General features: G+C 43.1%; 1 protein-coding gene across 5 annotated transcripts in view; it reads left to right on the top strand.

Annotated features, from left to right (window-relative positions):
* The window catches only part of si:ch73-242m19.1 (uncharacterized), a 182,325-nt gene that overhangs the window by 97,509 nt on the left and 66,832 nt on the right, over positions 1–17,984 (top strand). For all 5 annotated transcript variants that reach the window (XR_010017039.1, XM_063040782.1, XM_063040783.1 and 2 more), the window contains 3 exons: positions 5,654–5,765; positions 14,725–14,774; positions 15,739–15,915. Coding sequence is in view for 4 of the 5 variants with exons in the window: in XM_063040782.1 (XP_062896852.1) it covers positions 5,654–5,765; positions 14,725–14,774; positions 15,739–15,915 (339 nt within the window). In the remaining variant the exon portion in view is untranslated. The remainder of the gene's footprint in view (positions 1–5,653; positions 5,766–14,724; positions 14,775–15,738; positions 15,916–17,984) is intronic.

Genomic DNA, 17,984 nt, shown 5'->3' with positions numbered 1-17,984 from the left:
GAGGCGCTGGCTATCCACTCTATCTATTCCTCTTAATATCTTGTATACCTCTATCATGTCTCCTCTCATCCTCCTCCTCTCCAAAGAGTAAAGCCCTAGCTCCCTTAATCTCTGACCATAATGCATACTCTCTAAACCAGGCAGTATCCTGGTAAATCTCCTCTGTACCCTTTCCAATGCTTCCACATCCTTCCTATAGTGAAGCGACCAGAACTGGACACAGTACTCCAAGTGTGTAAGAATGAAAGAAATGTGAGGAGCAGCTGATGGGTGAGATTCTCCAGTAAAGGATGGTAATAAGTGAATGAAATGATGCCCTCTGATCATCTACAGATCAGTTGACCCTTACTCTTCTGGTAAGATATCAACAGGCCAGCTTGCTGACCTTGACTTCTCCTCTTTGGTCCAACTAAATGTGGTGCTTTGGGCAGGAATACTGCTTATACCAAAGGCACCTGGAGGAAGGAAGGTCACTAGAGCCTCAACCTTATCCCTGTGGAGGAGGATAGCCACTGGCGGAAACAGCTGAGGCAGGGTGCAAATACAGAAACTTGCATGTAATGCCAAGTCATTGGGTGTATTTAAGGCAGAGTCGATTGGTCAAGACATGAAGGGATAAGGGGAGAAGGCAGGAAATTGGGGCTGAGAGGGAAATGAATCAGCCATAATGAAATGGTGGAGCAGACTCAATGGCCGAATTCTGCTTCTCTTTCTTATGGTCTTATGCAATTTTTCATGCTGAAGAAAGAATTTAAAAAATTTTAGTGGATTGCTGTAAACCGCTAGTTTTACTCCATCATTGTGGGTAGCATTTATGCTGACCAGTTGAACAGCTGGTCATTTTCTTCTGAATCCTGTTGGTGGCTAACAGGACAATTCCTTACTCAATGAAGTGAATCACTGTAACCACTGAAGTGGAGCAGAAAATGACTGAAAGTTTCTTGCTCCTGATCCTAAGTAATGATACTGATTACTTGCTTAGTAGCAAGCCTCCTTGTACATTTTACAGGTTACTCGAGTCCTTGTTAAGTGTTTCCATCTCCGGTACTCGAGCACCTAGTCGGGTCTTCCATTTCAGTGTACCGTACAAAGAATCCCTAATGGTCAAAGCACTGTGTTTCTGAAGTGGTGTTAAATGAATTCCCTGGTTGATCAGATCCTGTTGGACAGCAACCTGGCTGACTGGGAGACCGCTTTGCTGAACACCTATGCTCTGTCTGCCAGAGAAAGCAGGATCTCCCAGTGGCCACACATTTTAATTCCACATCCCATTCCCATTCTGACATGTCTATCCACAGCCTCCTGTACTGTAAAGATGAAGCCACACTCAGGTTGGAGGAACAACACCTTATATTCCTTCTGGGTAGCCTCCAACCTGATGGCATGAACATCGACTTCTCTAACTTCTGCTAATGCCCCATCTCCCCCTCGTACCCCATCCGTTATTTATTTTTATACACACATTCTTTCTCTCACTCTCCTTCTCCCTCTGTCCCTCTGACTATACCCCTTGCCCATCCTCTGGGTTCACCCCCACCCCTTGTCTTTCTCCCCAGACCTCCTGTCCCATGATCCTCTCATATCCCCTTTACCAATCACCTGTCCAGCTCTTGGTTCCATCCCTCCCCCTCCTGTCTTCTCCTATCATTTTGGATCTCCCCCTCCCCCTCCCCCTCCCACTTTCAAATCTCTTACTAACACTTCCTTCAGTTAGTCCTGACGAAGGGTCTCGGCCTGAAACATTGACTGTACCTCTTCCTAGAGATGCTGCCTGGCCTGCTGCATTCACCAGCAACTTTGATGTGTGTTGCTTGAATTTCCAGCATCTGCAGAATTCCTGTTGTTTGATATTACCCCCTCACTTCTACCAGAGAGAGGAAAAAAAACTAATCTCCTGGCCACTGTCCCTCTTGTTTTTAAGGGGTTTGCAGTTTACAAATTGCCTGCAGCAATTTTCTCCAGAGCAACAGTGCTGAACATCAAAAGAACAGGGATGAGCAAGATGTGAATGGTTAGCATTGTACTGATAGAGTAGTAGAAATGTTATTGTGCGGTGGAGGAGATTTCAATAGATCAGCATCATATATAGCCTTTCTGCAATGTTGGCAAAAAGTTTTTGAAAAACTTAAAAAAATAATGAAACATCAATATGTTAACTGCTATTTAGTAATTCATTATTTTATCTGTTTATATTGTTTGTTTAAAAAAACAGTGACGGTGGATATACATTTTTGCAGGCTGTTACCCAACTTGAGAGTCTAAATAAAATAACATCCTTTAAAATTATAATTCGAGCTTACATATAAAAGCATGTAAATTATTTTTAATCAGAGAAAGCATGCTTGTGTGGGAGTGTGCAAATGCAAAGGTCTCGCTTTAAGTAAGAACTGAAATTCGATTGTAAACGAGGTGGGAGAGTGGAAACCTGATTGGATGAGGACTAACAAATCAAGAGGGATGGACTATGGGGGTATAAATACCACTGGACGAGACACACTCAGGCATCATCCCTGACAAAGATGGTGGAGTTTGTTATCAAAATGTCAGTTATAGTTGGTACCTGTACCCGGCTGAAAGCCTGAGCAGAGTTTTTTCATCACATACGCTGGGAAAGCACTAGATCCTTTTTGCACATGTACTGTATTTTGAACAAGCTTCTGATGTATTGCCATTGCCTGTATTTGGTCATATTTCCTGAATACAGCCTGCCCTTATTTTCACAACCCTCTTAACCCCCTTCCCAACCCCCCACAAGCCCCTCGTTTCATCTTGTACATAAAAATGTCAGAGAATATGGAGCATGGCAGACAGAAGGATACTGTTGTAAACTGCAAAGGAAGAGGGGGTGGAGACATACCAAATAGCCCTTGCTTTCCAGTCTTTGACATCTGCTAAAAGTCCTGTGAGACACACCACTGTGCTATATTTTGATATTTTCCCCGAGGGTAGGGTAGGAACAGAACTTCTGCCCTCATTCAAATATGTATGATTGAGCAGAATTTAGAGGTAATACTGGACAGTTAATACAGGTGATCCCAATGGCCTCTCAATTTACCTTTGTGTCTGAAGTAAGCTCAAGGATTGGAATTGTAACATTATTCATCCGTAATATTAATTCAGCTTTTCTCCCTCCACAACACTAACTAATCTGCTGGGCATTTCCAGCATCTTCCTTTTGGTTATGGGTCTCAGCGGCAACCTGGCCTACATTTCTCGGCTTTTATGTGTCCTTTACTCTGCTTGTTTTCTCTTTATCTGTCTTCATTAATCTCTCAACCAGATGACTCTGCAAACATTGGAATCTCCTGGTCAACCTTGGTCCCATCCACCCCTCTACAACAAAACTAACTTTTTTAAAAACTTAATCCTGCCCAGGGATCTTGTTCACTCAGGGTCTTGTCCTGAAACATTAACTATCCATTTCTTTGCATAGCTGCAGCCTGACCCTTACAATTCCTCTGACAACTTATTTTTTTGCCCTGTGATCCAGAGTTTGCAGCCTCTTGTGTCTCCAACTTGTGAATTCCCATTTCTGACTAAGGACTTTCACCCGGCAATGTTAATTCTCTCTTTCTACAGATGCTGCCTGACCTGACAAATGTTTTCCCTTTTTTCCTCTCTTTTCATGTTGATCCACCATTCTCTTTGAGGTCCAGATAGAATTTACATTTACACAATTCTATTTTCTCATTATACTGGCCATTCCCATAAGGCCAGAAGATATAGGAGCAGAATTAGGCCATTTGGCCCATCGTGTCTGCTCTGCCATTTCCTCATGCCTGATCCATTTCCCTCTCAGCCCCAATCTCTTACCTTCTGCCTGTATCCCTCCATGCCCTGACTAGTCAAGAATCTATCAACCTCTGCCTTAAATATACCCAATGACTTAGCCTCCACAGCCGCCTGTTGCAACAAATTCCATAGATTCACCATTCTCTGACTAATGAAATTCCTCCTCATTTCTGTTCTAAATGGACGTCCCTCTATTCTGAGGTCCTGTGCCCTCTGGTCTTAGATTACCCCATCATGGGAAACATCTTCTCCATGTCCACTCTGCTGAGGCCTTTCAACATTTGATGGGTTTCAATGAGAACACCCCTCATTCTACTGAATTTCAGTGAGGCACAAGCCATCAAATGCTCCTCATATGATAAGCATTTCAATCCTGGAATCACTTTCGTGAACCTTCTTTGAACCCTCTCCAATGTCAGCCCATCCTTGCTTGAAGATGTGACTGAACACATTGATGAAGGCAGAGTAGTAGATGTAGTGTATATGGATTTCAGCAAGGCTTTTGATAAGGTACCCCATGAAAGGCTTATTGAGGAGGCATGGGATTCAAGGGGACTTTGCTTTGTGGATCCAGAAATGGCTTGCTCCCAGAAGGCAAAGAGTGGTTGTAGATGGATCATATTCTGCATGGAGGTCAGTGATCAGTGGTGTGCCTCAGGGATCTGTTCTTCTGGGACTCCTTCTCTTCATGATTGTTGTAAATGACCTGGATGAGGAAGTGGAGGGATAGGTTAATAAATTTGCTGATGACACAAAAGTTGGTGGTGTTGTGGATAGTGTGGAAGGCTGTCAGAGGCTACAGCAGGCCATCAATAGGATGCAAATCTGGGCTAAGAAGTGGCAGATGGATTTCAACCCAGATGTGTGAAGTGGTTCATTTTGGTAGGTCAAATAAGATGGCAGAATATAGCATTAATGGTAAGGCTCTTGCCGTGTGGAGGATCAGAGGGATCTTGGGGTCCGAGTCCATAGGGCACTCAAAGCTGCTGTGCAGGTTGACTCTGTGGTTAAGAAGGCATATGGTGCATTGGCCTTCATCAAATGTGGGATTGAGTTTAGGAGCCGAGAGGCAATGTTGCAGCTATATAGGACCCTGGTCAGACCCCACTTGGAGTACTGTACTCATTTCTGCTCACCTCACTATAGGAAGGACATGGAAACAATAGAAAGGGTGCAGAGGAGATTTACAAGGATGTTGCCTGGATTTGGGAGCATGCCTTATGAGAATAGGTTGAGTAAACTCAGCCTTTTCTCCTTGGAGTGACGGAGGATGGGAGCAACCTGATAGAGGTGTACAAGGTGATGAGAGGCTTTGATCGTGTGGATAGTCAGAGGCTTTCTCCCCAGGGCTGAAATGACTAGCAGGAGAGGGCATAGTTTTAAGGTGCTTGGAGGTAGGTACAGAGGAGATATCGGGGCAAGTTTTTTATGTAGAGAGTGGTGAGTGCGTGGAATGAGCTACCGGCGACGGTGGTGGAGGCGGATACAATAGGGTCTTTTAAGAGACTCCTGTATAGGTACATGGAGCTTAGAAAAATAGGGGGCTATGGGTAACGCTAGGTAATTTATAAAGTAAATACATATTCGGCACATCATTGTGGGCCGAAGGGCCTGTATTGTGCTGTAGGTTTTCTATGTTTCCATGTTCTATGTTTCTATGTTAGGTAAGGGACCCAAAACTGCTCACTATACTCCAAATGAGGCCTCACCAGTGCTTTATAAAGGCTCAACATTATGTCCTTGCTTTTATGTTCTAGTCCTCCTTTTCCTTCCTGTTAATGCTGAACTGACCAGGGTCTTAATACTGTACTTTGTGTTTGCCAGTTTTCATGGGTTCATTCTTGGTGTGTTGAGTTTACAGGCCTCCGGAGGCATTTGTTTCGATCCAGCTGGAAAAACTCACACCCCGGGACTTGATGCTGAATCACTTCCTTCAGAAGAAGAGTGTCGCAGGGTTGATCATGAAAAATGATGTGAGTGTTGACTTTAACGTGAAGGTTGCAGGTATACCGTTTTGGCTGAGCTGGTAATCCAGTGTACAGGAGTTTTGAGCAATGGATCTCAGTATACTTCCCAGAGGGTTTAAAAGGCAAATTAAATAAAAATAATTTATTTTAAAATTCAAAGCTACTGTGAATTATGATGACCATATACCTTTGCCCTGTTGTAAAAATCCATCTGTTTCAAAAGTGCCCTTTAGGGTAGGAAGCATGCTGTCGTTGGCCATTGTGGCCTAAGTATATAGTTTCAATCCCAGCAATGGTACACGGAGCTTAGAAAAATAGAGGGCTATGGATAACCCTGGGTAATTTCTAAAGTAAGTACATGTTCAGCAGAACATTGTGGGCCGAAGGGCCTGTATTGTGCTGTGAGTTTTCTATGTTTCTAATGTCTGCTTCCAAAAATAGTCTGCAAGCTATTCAGTTCAAGGACTTTTAGAGATGGAACAAACATTGAGCTTGCTGACCACACATGCCTAAATGATCACATAAAAGATAACTAACAGGAAATGTGAGAGACTGCTGCAGGTTCCACTTGATCTCATGTGAATAAACTGCACACACTATTAAGAATTAATGTTATGCAGTGTATACAAGCAACAGACAGCAAGCTAACGTTCAAGTATTTGAAAGGTCCTTTTCCTCAGTGGTAAGGCTACATGTGAAAGTACAAGAAACTAAACAAGAGTTCTGCACTCTGCTGCTTTGTGCAGTCTGTGAGCGTAGATAGGGTGGAATTTCTTCTGTGCATCCGAGAAGGCTTCTTGAAACAGTATGTGGAGAGTCCAACTAGCAGAGAAAGCGTACTGGACCTCATTTTGGAAAATGACAGACTACAATAGTAATCACAACACACTTATGTTTGAAGATGGTTGTGAGTAAGGACAAAATTGAATCTTGTAGGAAGGTATTAATTGGGGAGGGCAAATTATGACAGGATAAGACAGGAGCTCAGGGGCATGAGGAGCAGCTGCTGTTAGACAAGTAAACACCAGACATAGGAGTTGTTTAAAGACCAGCTGATCAGAGTGTAGAATTGACATGTTCCAGTAAGGAGTAAAGACAGGGATGGTAAGGTGAGGGAACCTTGGATAACCTGAGAGATCTTAAGTCTAGTCATGAAATAAAAAGACGCACATATAAAATTTGGGAAGTTACATTCAGACTCGCTCTTGTAGAATATAAAGAAAGCACAAAAGTGTTCAAGTGGGTGATTAGGAAGGGGTAAAAAAAAAGGCCAAGGCATTTGATACTTATATTTAGGAAAAAAGATAACTAAAGAGAGGGTAGATCCACTCAAGGATAAAGGAGGGAATTTGTGCTTGGAATCAGAGCGAGCGGTTGAGGTACCATGAAAATTAGTATTTTGTGTCGGTATTCAACAAGGAGAAAGATTTGGAGGATTGTGAGGGAAGAGTGGAGTATGCTAATGTGCTGGGACATTTTAAGATTGAGGAAGAGATGGTGCTGGGTATTTTGAAAAGCTTTATTAAGGTGAATAAGTCCCCAAGCCTGATGGCATTTGTCCCAAGCTAATGAAAGAAACAATTGAGGAGATTGCTGTGGCTTTGACAAAGGCTGGGTGAGATCTCAGAGCTGTGGCAGTAGCGAATGCTTCTGTTCAAGAAGAGAAATAAGGGTCATCCAGGTAATTATGCAGTGGTAGGGAAGCTATTGGAGAAGATACTGAGAGATTAACGTGCATTTGGAAAGGTATGGCCTGCTTAGAGACAGTCAGCACTGGGCTTTGTGCAGGGCAAGTCCTGCCTTAAAAGCTTGATTGTATTTTTGATTATAGCTAAGGCAGTGGACAGTATCTGCAGGAACTTTAATAAGGTCACTCATGGTGAGTTGTTTCAGAAGATTGATATGCACGGATGTGGGTGAATTGTAATGTAGGATTCAGAAATGGCTTGCCATAAAACAGAGTAAAGTTGGAAGACAGTTATTCTGGCTGGAGGTTCATGACCAATAATGTTCTGCAAGAATCAGTGTTGAGACCTCTGTTGCTGTGAGATGTTTCAATGTTTGGATGAAAATGTAGATGGCTGGATTAGCAGATTCTTGGATGACACCAGGATTGGTGGAGTTTTGGATAGTGTGAAGGGCTATCAGAAAATGGCAAAATATAAGATATGGGTGGGAAGTGGTAAGAGTGAGGTGTTGCATTTTGGGAGGGGGGCAGGTTTCAAATGAAATGAGAAATGTAGAGTTAATGGTAGAATCCTTAATATCATTGAGGTGCAGAGGATTCTTGAGGTCCAGGTCCATCGTTTAACCATAGTTTACTGAAAGCAGCTACACAAGTGGATAAGGTGAAAAAGAGGGTGTGGGACATGCTTGCCTTCATTGGTGGGAGTGTTGAGTGTAAGAGTGAGGAAGTCACGCTGTGGCTATATAACACTTGGTTAGACTGCTGTTGGAGTATCGCCCGCAGCTTTGTTCGCCCCATTATAGGAAGGATGTGAAGACTGCGGAGAGGGTGCACAAGAGGTTTACCAGGATTAGACAGTTTGGACTATAAGACAAGGTTGGATGAACATGAATTGTTTCCCTGAAGCACTGAAGGCTGAAGGAAGACCTGATGGAGGTTTTTTAAATCATGAAAGGCATGCATGAGGTAAAGAGTCAGAACCTTTCTCCCAGGGTACAAATGTCAAACATCAAAGGACAGGGTGAGGGTAGGGGGCGTTTAGAGGCAAGTTTTCTGCACATAGGGAGCTAGGTGCCTGGAATAGATTGCCAGGGGTAGTAGTGGAATCACGTAGTCCAGTGGAGTTTAAGAGGCTTTTAGATAGACACATGGATATCAAGGGAGCGGAGGGGTATAGATGATAGACAGGAGAAGGATATTTACTATAAATTGGTATCAAGATCAGTACAATATTGTGGACCATATAGTCTATCCAGTGCTGTGCTGTTCTGTGAGGCGTGTATTGAAATCCTCTCATAATAAAGGTAACGCATCACTTTTCTTAACTAATCACCTGCTGCATCTGCATGTTGGCCTTCAGTAACTTGTGCGGAAGCTCACCCAGGTCCTTTGCACAAGATCTTTTCACCATGATAACCTTGCGCATTTCCACACGATATTCCGTCTGCCACATTCACCCTCTCCCTCACTAACCTTGTCTCCATCCTTTTGAGGCTTCTCCAGTTCCACACACCATCCTCTCAGTTCCACCAAGTTTGGTACCATCAGCAACTTCAGAAACACAACTGGTCCTCTTTGTTAAGTTATTGATAAGGACGGGACCAAAGCACTGATCCCTACCAGTCATAACCTGTCAGCCTAAGTAATATGAATTCTCACTCTTTGTTTGCCACAGTTAACAGATTCCCAATCCATATGAGTAATCTGTCCTCAGTTTTATGTGCTGCAAACTTATTGACCTGAATCCATTCTTTCCATAGATGAGGGCACTGTCAAAAAGGCAGGAAACCATGAGATGTTGGCTAACAGACCTCTTGTCATTATCACTCTGTATGACATAATGCATTCTTTGCTGGTGCATAAATTCTGATCTTTCGGAACTTGGGACTACAGGATTTCCAACTAACCAGCGCCTGGCCATTTACAGACTCTTCTGTCACGGCCACCTGTTCCTACACACTTGTCTATCACAGGCCAAAATCTCAATTATTTCTCTTGATGGTCCAATGAAAATATTTTGCGTTTGTTTCTTTTTGTGGTCTGGAGGAGATCTGTGACAGTGTGTCAGCCAGACCACACTGGATAATAGTCTTGTTTGGGAAGGACTTGTGGGAAATTAAGGCATTATTAAAAGTAACCACAGAGTTAACTGTATAGAGCATGGGAACAGATTTTTCAACCAACCACATCAATGCCAACCAGTGAGCATCAAAGAATTAATACCATCTTCCAGCACTTGGCCTGTAGACATGGTTAGAATGTTTGAATTTGATATTTCCACATAATCATATTTGTCTCACAGATCAACATCTGTGAGTGTTTTAACCAAGCCGATGGTTGATAGTTTAGTCTGTCACTAATTAGCTGTAAAGTCCTGTCTCCCTATTTCCAGCCAGCATTGTGACACCTGATAGGGTCCAGACTTCTTCCCTGCAAAGCCATCTCAGTACCCTTTCTCCCTCTAGCCTTTTATGCCATCTGTTCCTGCAAATAGCCCAGCACGTAAGTGCAATTACGAAGAAAACACAGCAGCGCCTCTACTTCCTAAGGAGTTTGTGAAGACTCAGAATGACATGTAAAACTTTGACAAACTTTTAGAGATGCGTGTTGAAGAATATGTTCACTGGCTGCATCATGGCCTGGTATGGAAACACCAATGCCCTTGAACAGAAAATCGTACAAAAAGTAGCGGATATGGCCCAGTCCATCATGGGTAAAGCCCTCCCCATCATTGAGCACATCTACATGAAATGTTGTTGCAGGAAAGCAGCATCTGTCATCAGGGACTCCCACCACCCAGGCCATGCTCTCTTCTCACAGCTGCCATCAAGAAGGTGGTACAGGAACACCATGATTCACACCACCAGGTTCAGGAACAGTTATTACCCTCAACCATAAGGCTCTTCAACCAAAGGGGATAACTTCACTTAACTTCACTTGCCCTATCATTGAAATATTCCCACAACCTATAGACTCACTTTGAAAGACTCTTTATCTCATGTTCTCGATACATGTTGCTTATTTATTATTATTATTTGTTTCTTTTTACATTTGCACAATTGTCTTCTACGTTCTCGTTGAACGCTCAAGTTTCAAGATCTTTCATTGATTCTACAATGGTTATTAGTCTATTATGGGTTTATTGAGTAGGCCCACAAGGATATAAATCTCAGGATTGTATATAGTGGCATATATACTTTGATAATAAATTTACTTTGAACTTTGAAAGAGAGAAAGAAAAAAAACTTGATTTAGAGTGCTAGGGTTGGTGAACTGGTATATCAAGAGCACTTCCTGAGGGTGACTGAGACATAAAATTGCATAAAGTTGAGGGTGAATGACATTATGGAAACGTGGAAACATACAAAATAGGTACAGGAGTAGGCCATTCGGCCCTTCGAGCCTGCACCACCATTCAGTATGATCATGGCTGATCATCCAACTCAGAACCCTGTACCAGCCTTCCCTCCATACCCCCTGATCCCTTTAGCCACAAGGGCCATATCTAACTCCCTCTTAAATATAGCCAATGAACTGGCCTCAACTGTTTCCTGTGGCAGAGAATTCCACAGATTCACCACCCTCTGTGTGAAGAAGTTTTTCCTAATCTTGGTCCTAAAAGGCTTCCCCTTTATCCTCAAACTGTGACCCCTTGTTCTGGACTTCCCCAACATCGGGAACAATCTTCCTGCATCCAGCCTGTCCAATCCCTTTAGGATTTTATACGTTTCAATCAGATCCCCCCTCAATCTTCTAAATTCCAACGAGTACAAGCCTAGTTCATCCAGTCTTTCATCATATGAAAGTCCTGCCATCCCAGGAATCAATCTGGTGAACCTTCTTTGTACTCCCTCTATGGCAAGGATGTCTTTCCTCAGATTAGGGGACCAAAACTGCACACAATACTCCAGGTGTGGTCTTACCAAGGCCTTGTACAACTGCAGTAGTACCTCCCTGCTCCTGTACTCAAATCCTCTTGCTATAAATGCCAGCATACCATTCGCCTTTTTCACCGCCTGCTGTACCTGCATGCCCACTTTCAATGACTGGTGTATAATGACACCCAGGTCTCGTTGCACCTTCCCTTTTCCTAATCGGCTACCATTCAGATAATAATCTGTTTTCCTATTTTTGCCACCAAAGTGGATAACTTCACACTTATCCACATTAAATTGCATCTGCCATGAATTTGCCCACTCACCTAACCTAACCAAGTCACCCTGCGTCCTCTTAGCATCCTCCTCACAGCTAACACTGCCACCCAGCTTCGTGTCATCCGCAAACTTGGAGATGCTGCATTTAATTCCCTCATCCAAGTCATTAATATATATTGTAAACAACTGGGGTCCCAGCACTGAGCCTTGCGGTACCCCACTAGTCACTGCCTGCCATTCTGAAAAGGTCCCATTTATTTCCACTCTTTGCTTCCTGTCTGCCAACCAATTCTGTATCCACATCAATACCTTACCCCCAATACCGTGTGCTTTAAGTTTGCACATTGGTGGATTGTCGCACGGTGATGCACTATCAATAACTCCAAAAGACTGGAAGTAGAGTAAATACTGAAAGGCTTTTATTAGCAGTAAAATGTGACCCCCACCATGCTGAGTATCTGTCCTGGACTGAGAGGAGGAGCAATGGCACTATCACTTTTATTCAGGGCTCTGAGGAAGGAGCCACAGGAGCAGTCAGCAGAGGGGCGTGTCCTGACAGGTAACCCAGTTACAACATGTATATGGTTTACCACACACGGGGTTGCATTAAAGGGCACAGAGAGAGGAGGATAGTTGCACTGGAAGATAAGATGGTCTAAAAGTGATGTACTGAAGTAGATCTGAAAAGACAGAATGAAGAGACTGGATTGATATGCAAATCAGAATGGAGATAAATGTGCCAAAGCAGCTTCCCTCCTACTATGTTTAGGTTATTAAGTTCTTGACTGTGGCATATTGTTTAGAAATTCATTCATGTAGCACCTTTTTAACACTATGGAGTTAACAATGCACTTTTCCTGGTGGGCAACAGAATTATTCCCTCTTCAAGACCCCTTCACTTCATCCTGGAAATTCTGCTATGTTGAGGTGATGGTCTCTCCATTGGATGATAATATTCCCCATACAACACTCCTTTTGGAGCAATACCAGAGAAATTAGCCAATGGCCCAGGAGCACCATCCATATGATTATTAAACAGGATTCCCTTACCAGGTGCACTGAAACATCATCCTCAATCGTGCCCCATAGAAACTAACTTCCTTTCTCAGCCACCAGTCACACCGTTATTGTAGATGAACAACAGCCCTGATTCCTTCCAGTCCTCTTGCCGTAACCAATCCCTTCACTGTCAGTCTGTTGTCTCCTTGTATGTCAGCCCAGAGCAATGGGCTATGTAACTTCTGCTCCCAGAGCGATTGGTGAAGACCTGGAGTATTTCTATGTTCTCTGAGCAGGGTGTTTCCATGCAGCATCTCATAAATACAATGCTGTAGAGTCAGGTAGTTTCTTACGTTGTGAAAGAAAACCCCTGGTTCTTTCTTTAGCTGAGTCATCAATTCCTACTAAATGGAACCATTTAAATAAAGTACAACCTATTCACTTGTATAATTGGTTAAGAAGCTGCAGATTATGATTGGTTATGACACTCAAAACTGAAATGAATCCTTTACAGTTCAATGAAATCTATTGGTAGCTATTAAAGTGGCCACAGACTGCTACCCAGGCATAACCTATTGTTGTCAATGCCATAACATAAAGATATCAATAAAGATGTTTAACTGCATGAAAGAATGTTTCTACACGCCTGCAAGAATACTACAATATTTAGAAAATATGCATCAGCTGATGCCATGTGCAATGAGCCTTTGTAAACTATTATCTACCTTGTCATCTCAGTAATGTTTTCTCTAAGACTGATTTGTTTCACAGGTTTATGTCTGATTAGCATGCGAGCAAAGGTTTTTGGTTGTGCCCTCCCGTTCACATCCTTGTGCCGTCTTCTCCTTTGTTAAAGGGATGTAGGAATCTTTGATGATAGATTTCCATTACATACTCCCTTTAGAGCTGAGTTTCCCAACCTGGGGTCCATGGATCCCTTGGTTAATGGTAGGGGCCCATGGCATAAAAAAGGTAGGGAACCCCCTGCTCTAGGGACAGATGGTACAAGTTTGCAGTGGTTGTGACCTAAGGTTGGAGCTGTCTAGTTACAGAGATTTCTTAGTTTTCCTGATACTGATAGTGACCATGAAAAAGCTAAAACAGACATCAACAGTGGAGTATCTGGCTTGGGAACCACGTCCTGAATTATCTTGTCATAACAGCACTCCCCCCACCCCCCCACCACCATCCCCAGCCCCAGCAGACTTCACCTGTAATCCCTGTGAGGTCTTTAAATTGTAAGCTAGTTCTTGGCTCTAAGAATCTATAGAGTCACAGGAGTGCAGCATGAAAGCAGGCCATTCAGCCCAATGAGTCAATACTGACCATCAAACATGCATTTACACCAATGATACACTCATCCTACTTCTGATTCTCCTGACGTTCACTTCATCTCCCCCCAGGTTCTATCACTCGCCTACACACTAGGGGTAATTTACAGGTGCCAAATAGCCTCCCAGCCTGCATATCTCCAGAACGAAAACAACAAACTGCTGGAAAAACTGAGGGGATTAAGCAGCATCTGTGTAGGCTGGTTGGATGGTTGGTGTTTCAGGCATGCAAGACCATGCATCAGGGCTGAGAGTGCAGGAAGGTAGCCAATATAAAGATGTGAGGCAGACACTGGTGGGCAATGTGGAACCAGGTGAGTGTCCACTCTTTGTCCTCACCAACCTCTGTCTCAACACCAATCCTCCCATCCCATCCCATCCTGAATCTGGATCCCTGAGGCCACTTGATGAAATGCAGAGTGCACAAAAGCAAACATTGGCCTGTCTATTCTGCACCAACTATTCCAGTCAATCCATCTCTCCCACTGCTGATCTAATCTCCTGATTTTCAGGATTGGTTGTGACCAAAAATTTGGAGGATTTTTGCTGCACCCAATTTCCACGTGTAAGAGGACGCAACCGTACCAACTATACCCTGCGCATTTAATTAGTATCCAGGTGGAAATTGTAATGTCAGCTCTGTTTATCTTTCCATAGATGCTGCCCGACCTGCAGAGTGTTTTCAGAATTATCTATTGTTCATTCAAATTTCCAGCATCTGCAGTTCTTTTGACTTCCATTTTTTTTGCTTAAATGATACATCTGTGGTTCTCAATAGGTGTTTGTCTTTACAGGTGGAAGTGGAGAAAATCAAAAGAGAATTAATTCTTGACTACTGCAGCAAGTAAGGTTATTTCATTTAAATATGTGCGTGTGAACAAAATATGTGGTAATCATCCTGATCTTCCCTGGTTCTCGCAATAAATTTGGTCATATTTGTAGGAATATGATCAACTGATTCTCATGATGTGCTGCTAATCATATTGCATATAACAGTAGATCATAGCGCATTCAGTAGAATTGTTTTTGTTAATTACTAGTTTATTCCGACTTTATTCCTTATTCATGTTTGGAATTCTAAATTTTTAGTTTATCCAGTGCAGAAATGACGGTGATGAAGTTTTCTACCTCCAGTAGATCCAAGCCCCATCTGTCTGATGTTGCTTTGCACTGAATACTAATTTCAGCACAAAGCATTGAGGATTAAGGTAGTATTCCACCCTGGTTCAACCAGGAGCAGTGGGTCATTCAGGTCAGAGATCCCATCAGAAATCTGCCCTCCCAATTCTCTGATTTATCTTTTTCAATCAGTTCCCTGATCCCAATCTAGTCTTTGAACGTATTTTCATATCCTTGCCTGCCTTAGTTGAGGTATCAAGTTCGTGGGTCAGGAAGTTGTACTGCAGCTATATATACTTATTCAGACTGTTGGAGCATTGCATTCGGTTCTCATTGCCCCATTATGGAGAAGATGCAAGAGGTTGAGCAAACTTGGGTTGTTTTCTCTGAAGCAGCAGAGGCTAAGGGGTTTATAGAATTATAAGAAACATAGCTTACAGCTGGTATCCTTATCCCTTGGTGGAAATGTCCAATGCTAGTGATGTTTAATTCTAAGGTGAGAGGAGGAAAGTTCAAAGGAGATGTGTGAGGCAAGTTTTATATTACACAGAAAACAATAAATCAATTAAACAAATGTTAGCACTTGCATAATTTGAAGTGTTATTTTTTACAGTGTTCTTTCCATTCCACGATGAAATTGTTTCCTGCAGTCAGCAGTGACTAATAAGACATTGATTTTGGTATTGCAGATTTAACGAGCGCATGTCTCAGTATTCTTTACGCAGTCAGATTATCGCATACTACAGTAGCTTGCTGGGTTTATTGCAAGACTTCCCCGCAGCTGTCAAAACCTACTTCGTGTTGGGCGAACCTCAAGAGAAGAAAGGAGAATGTGACTCTGAGTTGGGGCTGATCTCGGATCCCAGGTCAGTAGCGCACTGAACATCCAAGTTCTGTTTGCACTGGGCCAAAATAAAATCTGCATATTTCCGAAAAATTCTTCTCCACATTTTTCTGTACCTGTACATTGGCACAAGTGATCCTTTCTCACAGATGAGATTAGGCAATGAGACTGTCTAATTAATGGAGGATCACAGCCACGTGCACACCTATAGCATACTAATATGGGTAAAGTTAAATGTTTTTTTTTTATTGATGGGGATACAGTGCATAACAGGCCCTTACAGCTCTTCCAGCCATGCCGCCCAGCAATCCCCCGGTTTAACCCGAGCCTAATCGCAGGACATTGTACAATGACCAATTAACCAATCACGCTGGCCTGTGGAGTGGTGGCATCCACATCGGACTTCAAGGTGAGCAGTCCTGGGGTTTGAACCTGGCGGGCTTCCTGCACACTTTCCTTGCTGGGTTGAGAGCTAAGCTAGCAACCCATCCTTGTAAAAAAAAAACAACAACAGACGAATGCTAAAGAAATGGCAAAGTTACCGCCCGATTCGCCACGAGGTGTGGAGAGGAACAACAACAATTAACCTACCAACAATGACAATTAACCTATGTCTTTGGACTTTGGGTGGAAACTGGAGCACCTGGAGGAAACCCATGCAGTCACGGGGAGAATGTACAAATTCCTTAAAAGGCAGTGGCAGGAACTGAACCTGAGTTACCTGTACTGTAAAGTGTTGTGCTAACCACTACACTACAATGCCCTAACAATGCTTTATACTCAACCTACATGAACGTTAGCTTGAAGTTGTTATCGTTGGAAGTGTAATGGGGACAAGCTCCCACTACCTAGTAAATGCTGCCAATGACGTGTGCCTCAAATAGCCTCTGATAACCAAGTCCAGCTCCTGGCCTTCACATGTGGTTTAGCTACTAGGCCCAGCGGAACCGTTTCTACTGACAGGAGAAGGGACAAAGGCGGGTTACTGGTGCCTTAAAACTGGTCGCTCATCAGCCATGGTTGGCAGCTCTTCTAGGAGAAGGAAAGCTCTGATCTTAAACCTCTGCTGCCTTGTGGCTAGACCCACTCATGGGGAAGGCTTCGATAGTAAACCCCAGGGGGAGAAATCCAGAGCTGTACTCCCTAAGGCAGCCCTACATTGAGTTCAATGCCCACTGGCAACTCCTGCAATGCTGCTGGTACCAAACTGTATCTGTCTCTGCCGTTCCTTTGAGTTCATCAGACGCATGGAGAGGGGGAGTTTACTCCATGGGCAACAGTGTGATCTCCAAATCATATTGCCCAGGCTTGCGTATCTAGACAATGAAGATGCAACATCCATGGTCGACTCAGACTGACGGAGGCCTCACTCACACACATGAGCATGTTAATTTTTTTTCATTTTATTCAGTTGTTTGAATTTGTATTCTCTTCACTAGGTTCTTCCAATTATAGACTATACTTCGATTGGGTTTATGGCATAACCGCACCCTCTGTGCGTCACAGCATTGTAACATGGGGGCAAGATTTCCATTCTAAATGGACATGCTGCAAAATGACCATTCTGCTTGTGATTAGTTGTAGGTGGGAAATGAGCTAACTCTATAGTAACTAAGTAGATGAATGTCCTGTAGGCTGCTTCTGGTCTCTGGTTTTGTACTGAGGGAGCTGATCTCACATTTGGCCTCAGTGTTCACAGAACATAAAACAGTACAGCTCAGGAACAGGTCCTTCCACCTACACTGTTGTATTGAACTAGTTAAACTAGTTGTTAAACACCTAACGAGATCAATCCCTTCTGCTCACACAATCTTCATATCATTCCATTCTCTGCACATTCATCTCAGAGCCTCTTAAATTCCTCTATCAAATTTGCCACCACTCCTGACCCCCTGCCAATCCTTTCCAGGCACCCACCGATCTTTGTGTTTTTTAAAAAAAAAGCAAACAAACAAACTTGCTCCACACATCTTCTCTGAACTTACCCCCTCTGACACTCTGGTATTATGCATTTTGACCCTGGGATAAAGATGCTGGCTGTTTACTCTATCTATGCCTCACATGATCTTACAAACCTCTATCAGGTCTCCC

Source organism: Mobula hypostoma, chromosome 2 (genome assembly GCF_963921235.1).
Source record: "Mobula hypostoma chromosome 2, sMobHyp1.1, whole genome shotgun sequence".
Lineage (NCBI taxonomy): Eukaryota > Metazoa > Chordata > Chondrichthyes > Myliobatiformes > Myliobatidae > Mobula > Mobula hypostoma.
This window is presented reverse-complemented; position numbering and strand designations above follow the sequence as displayed.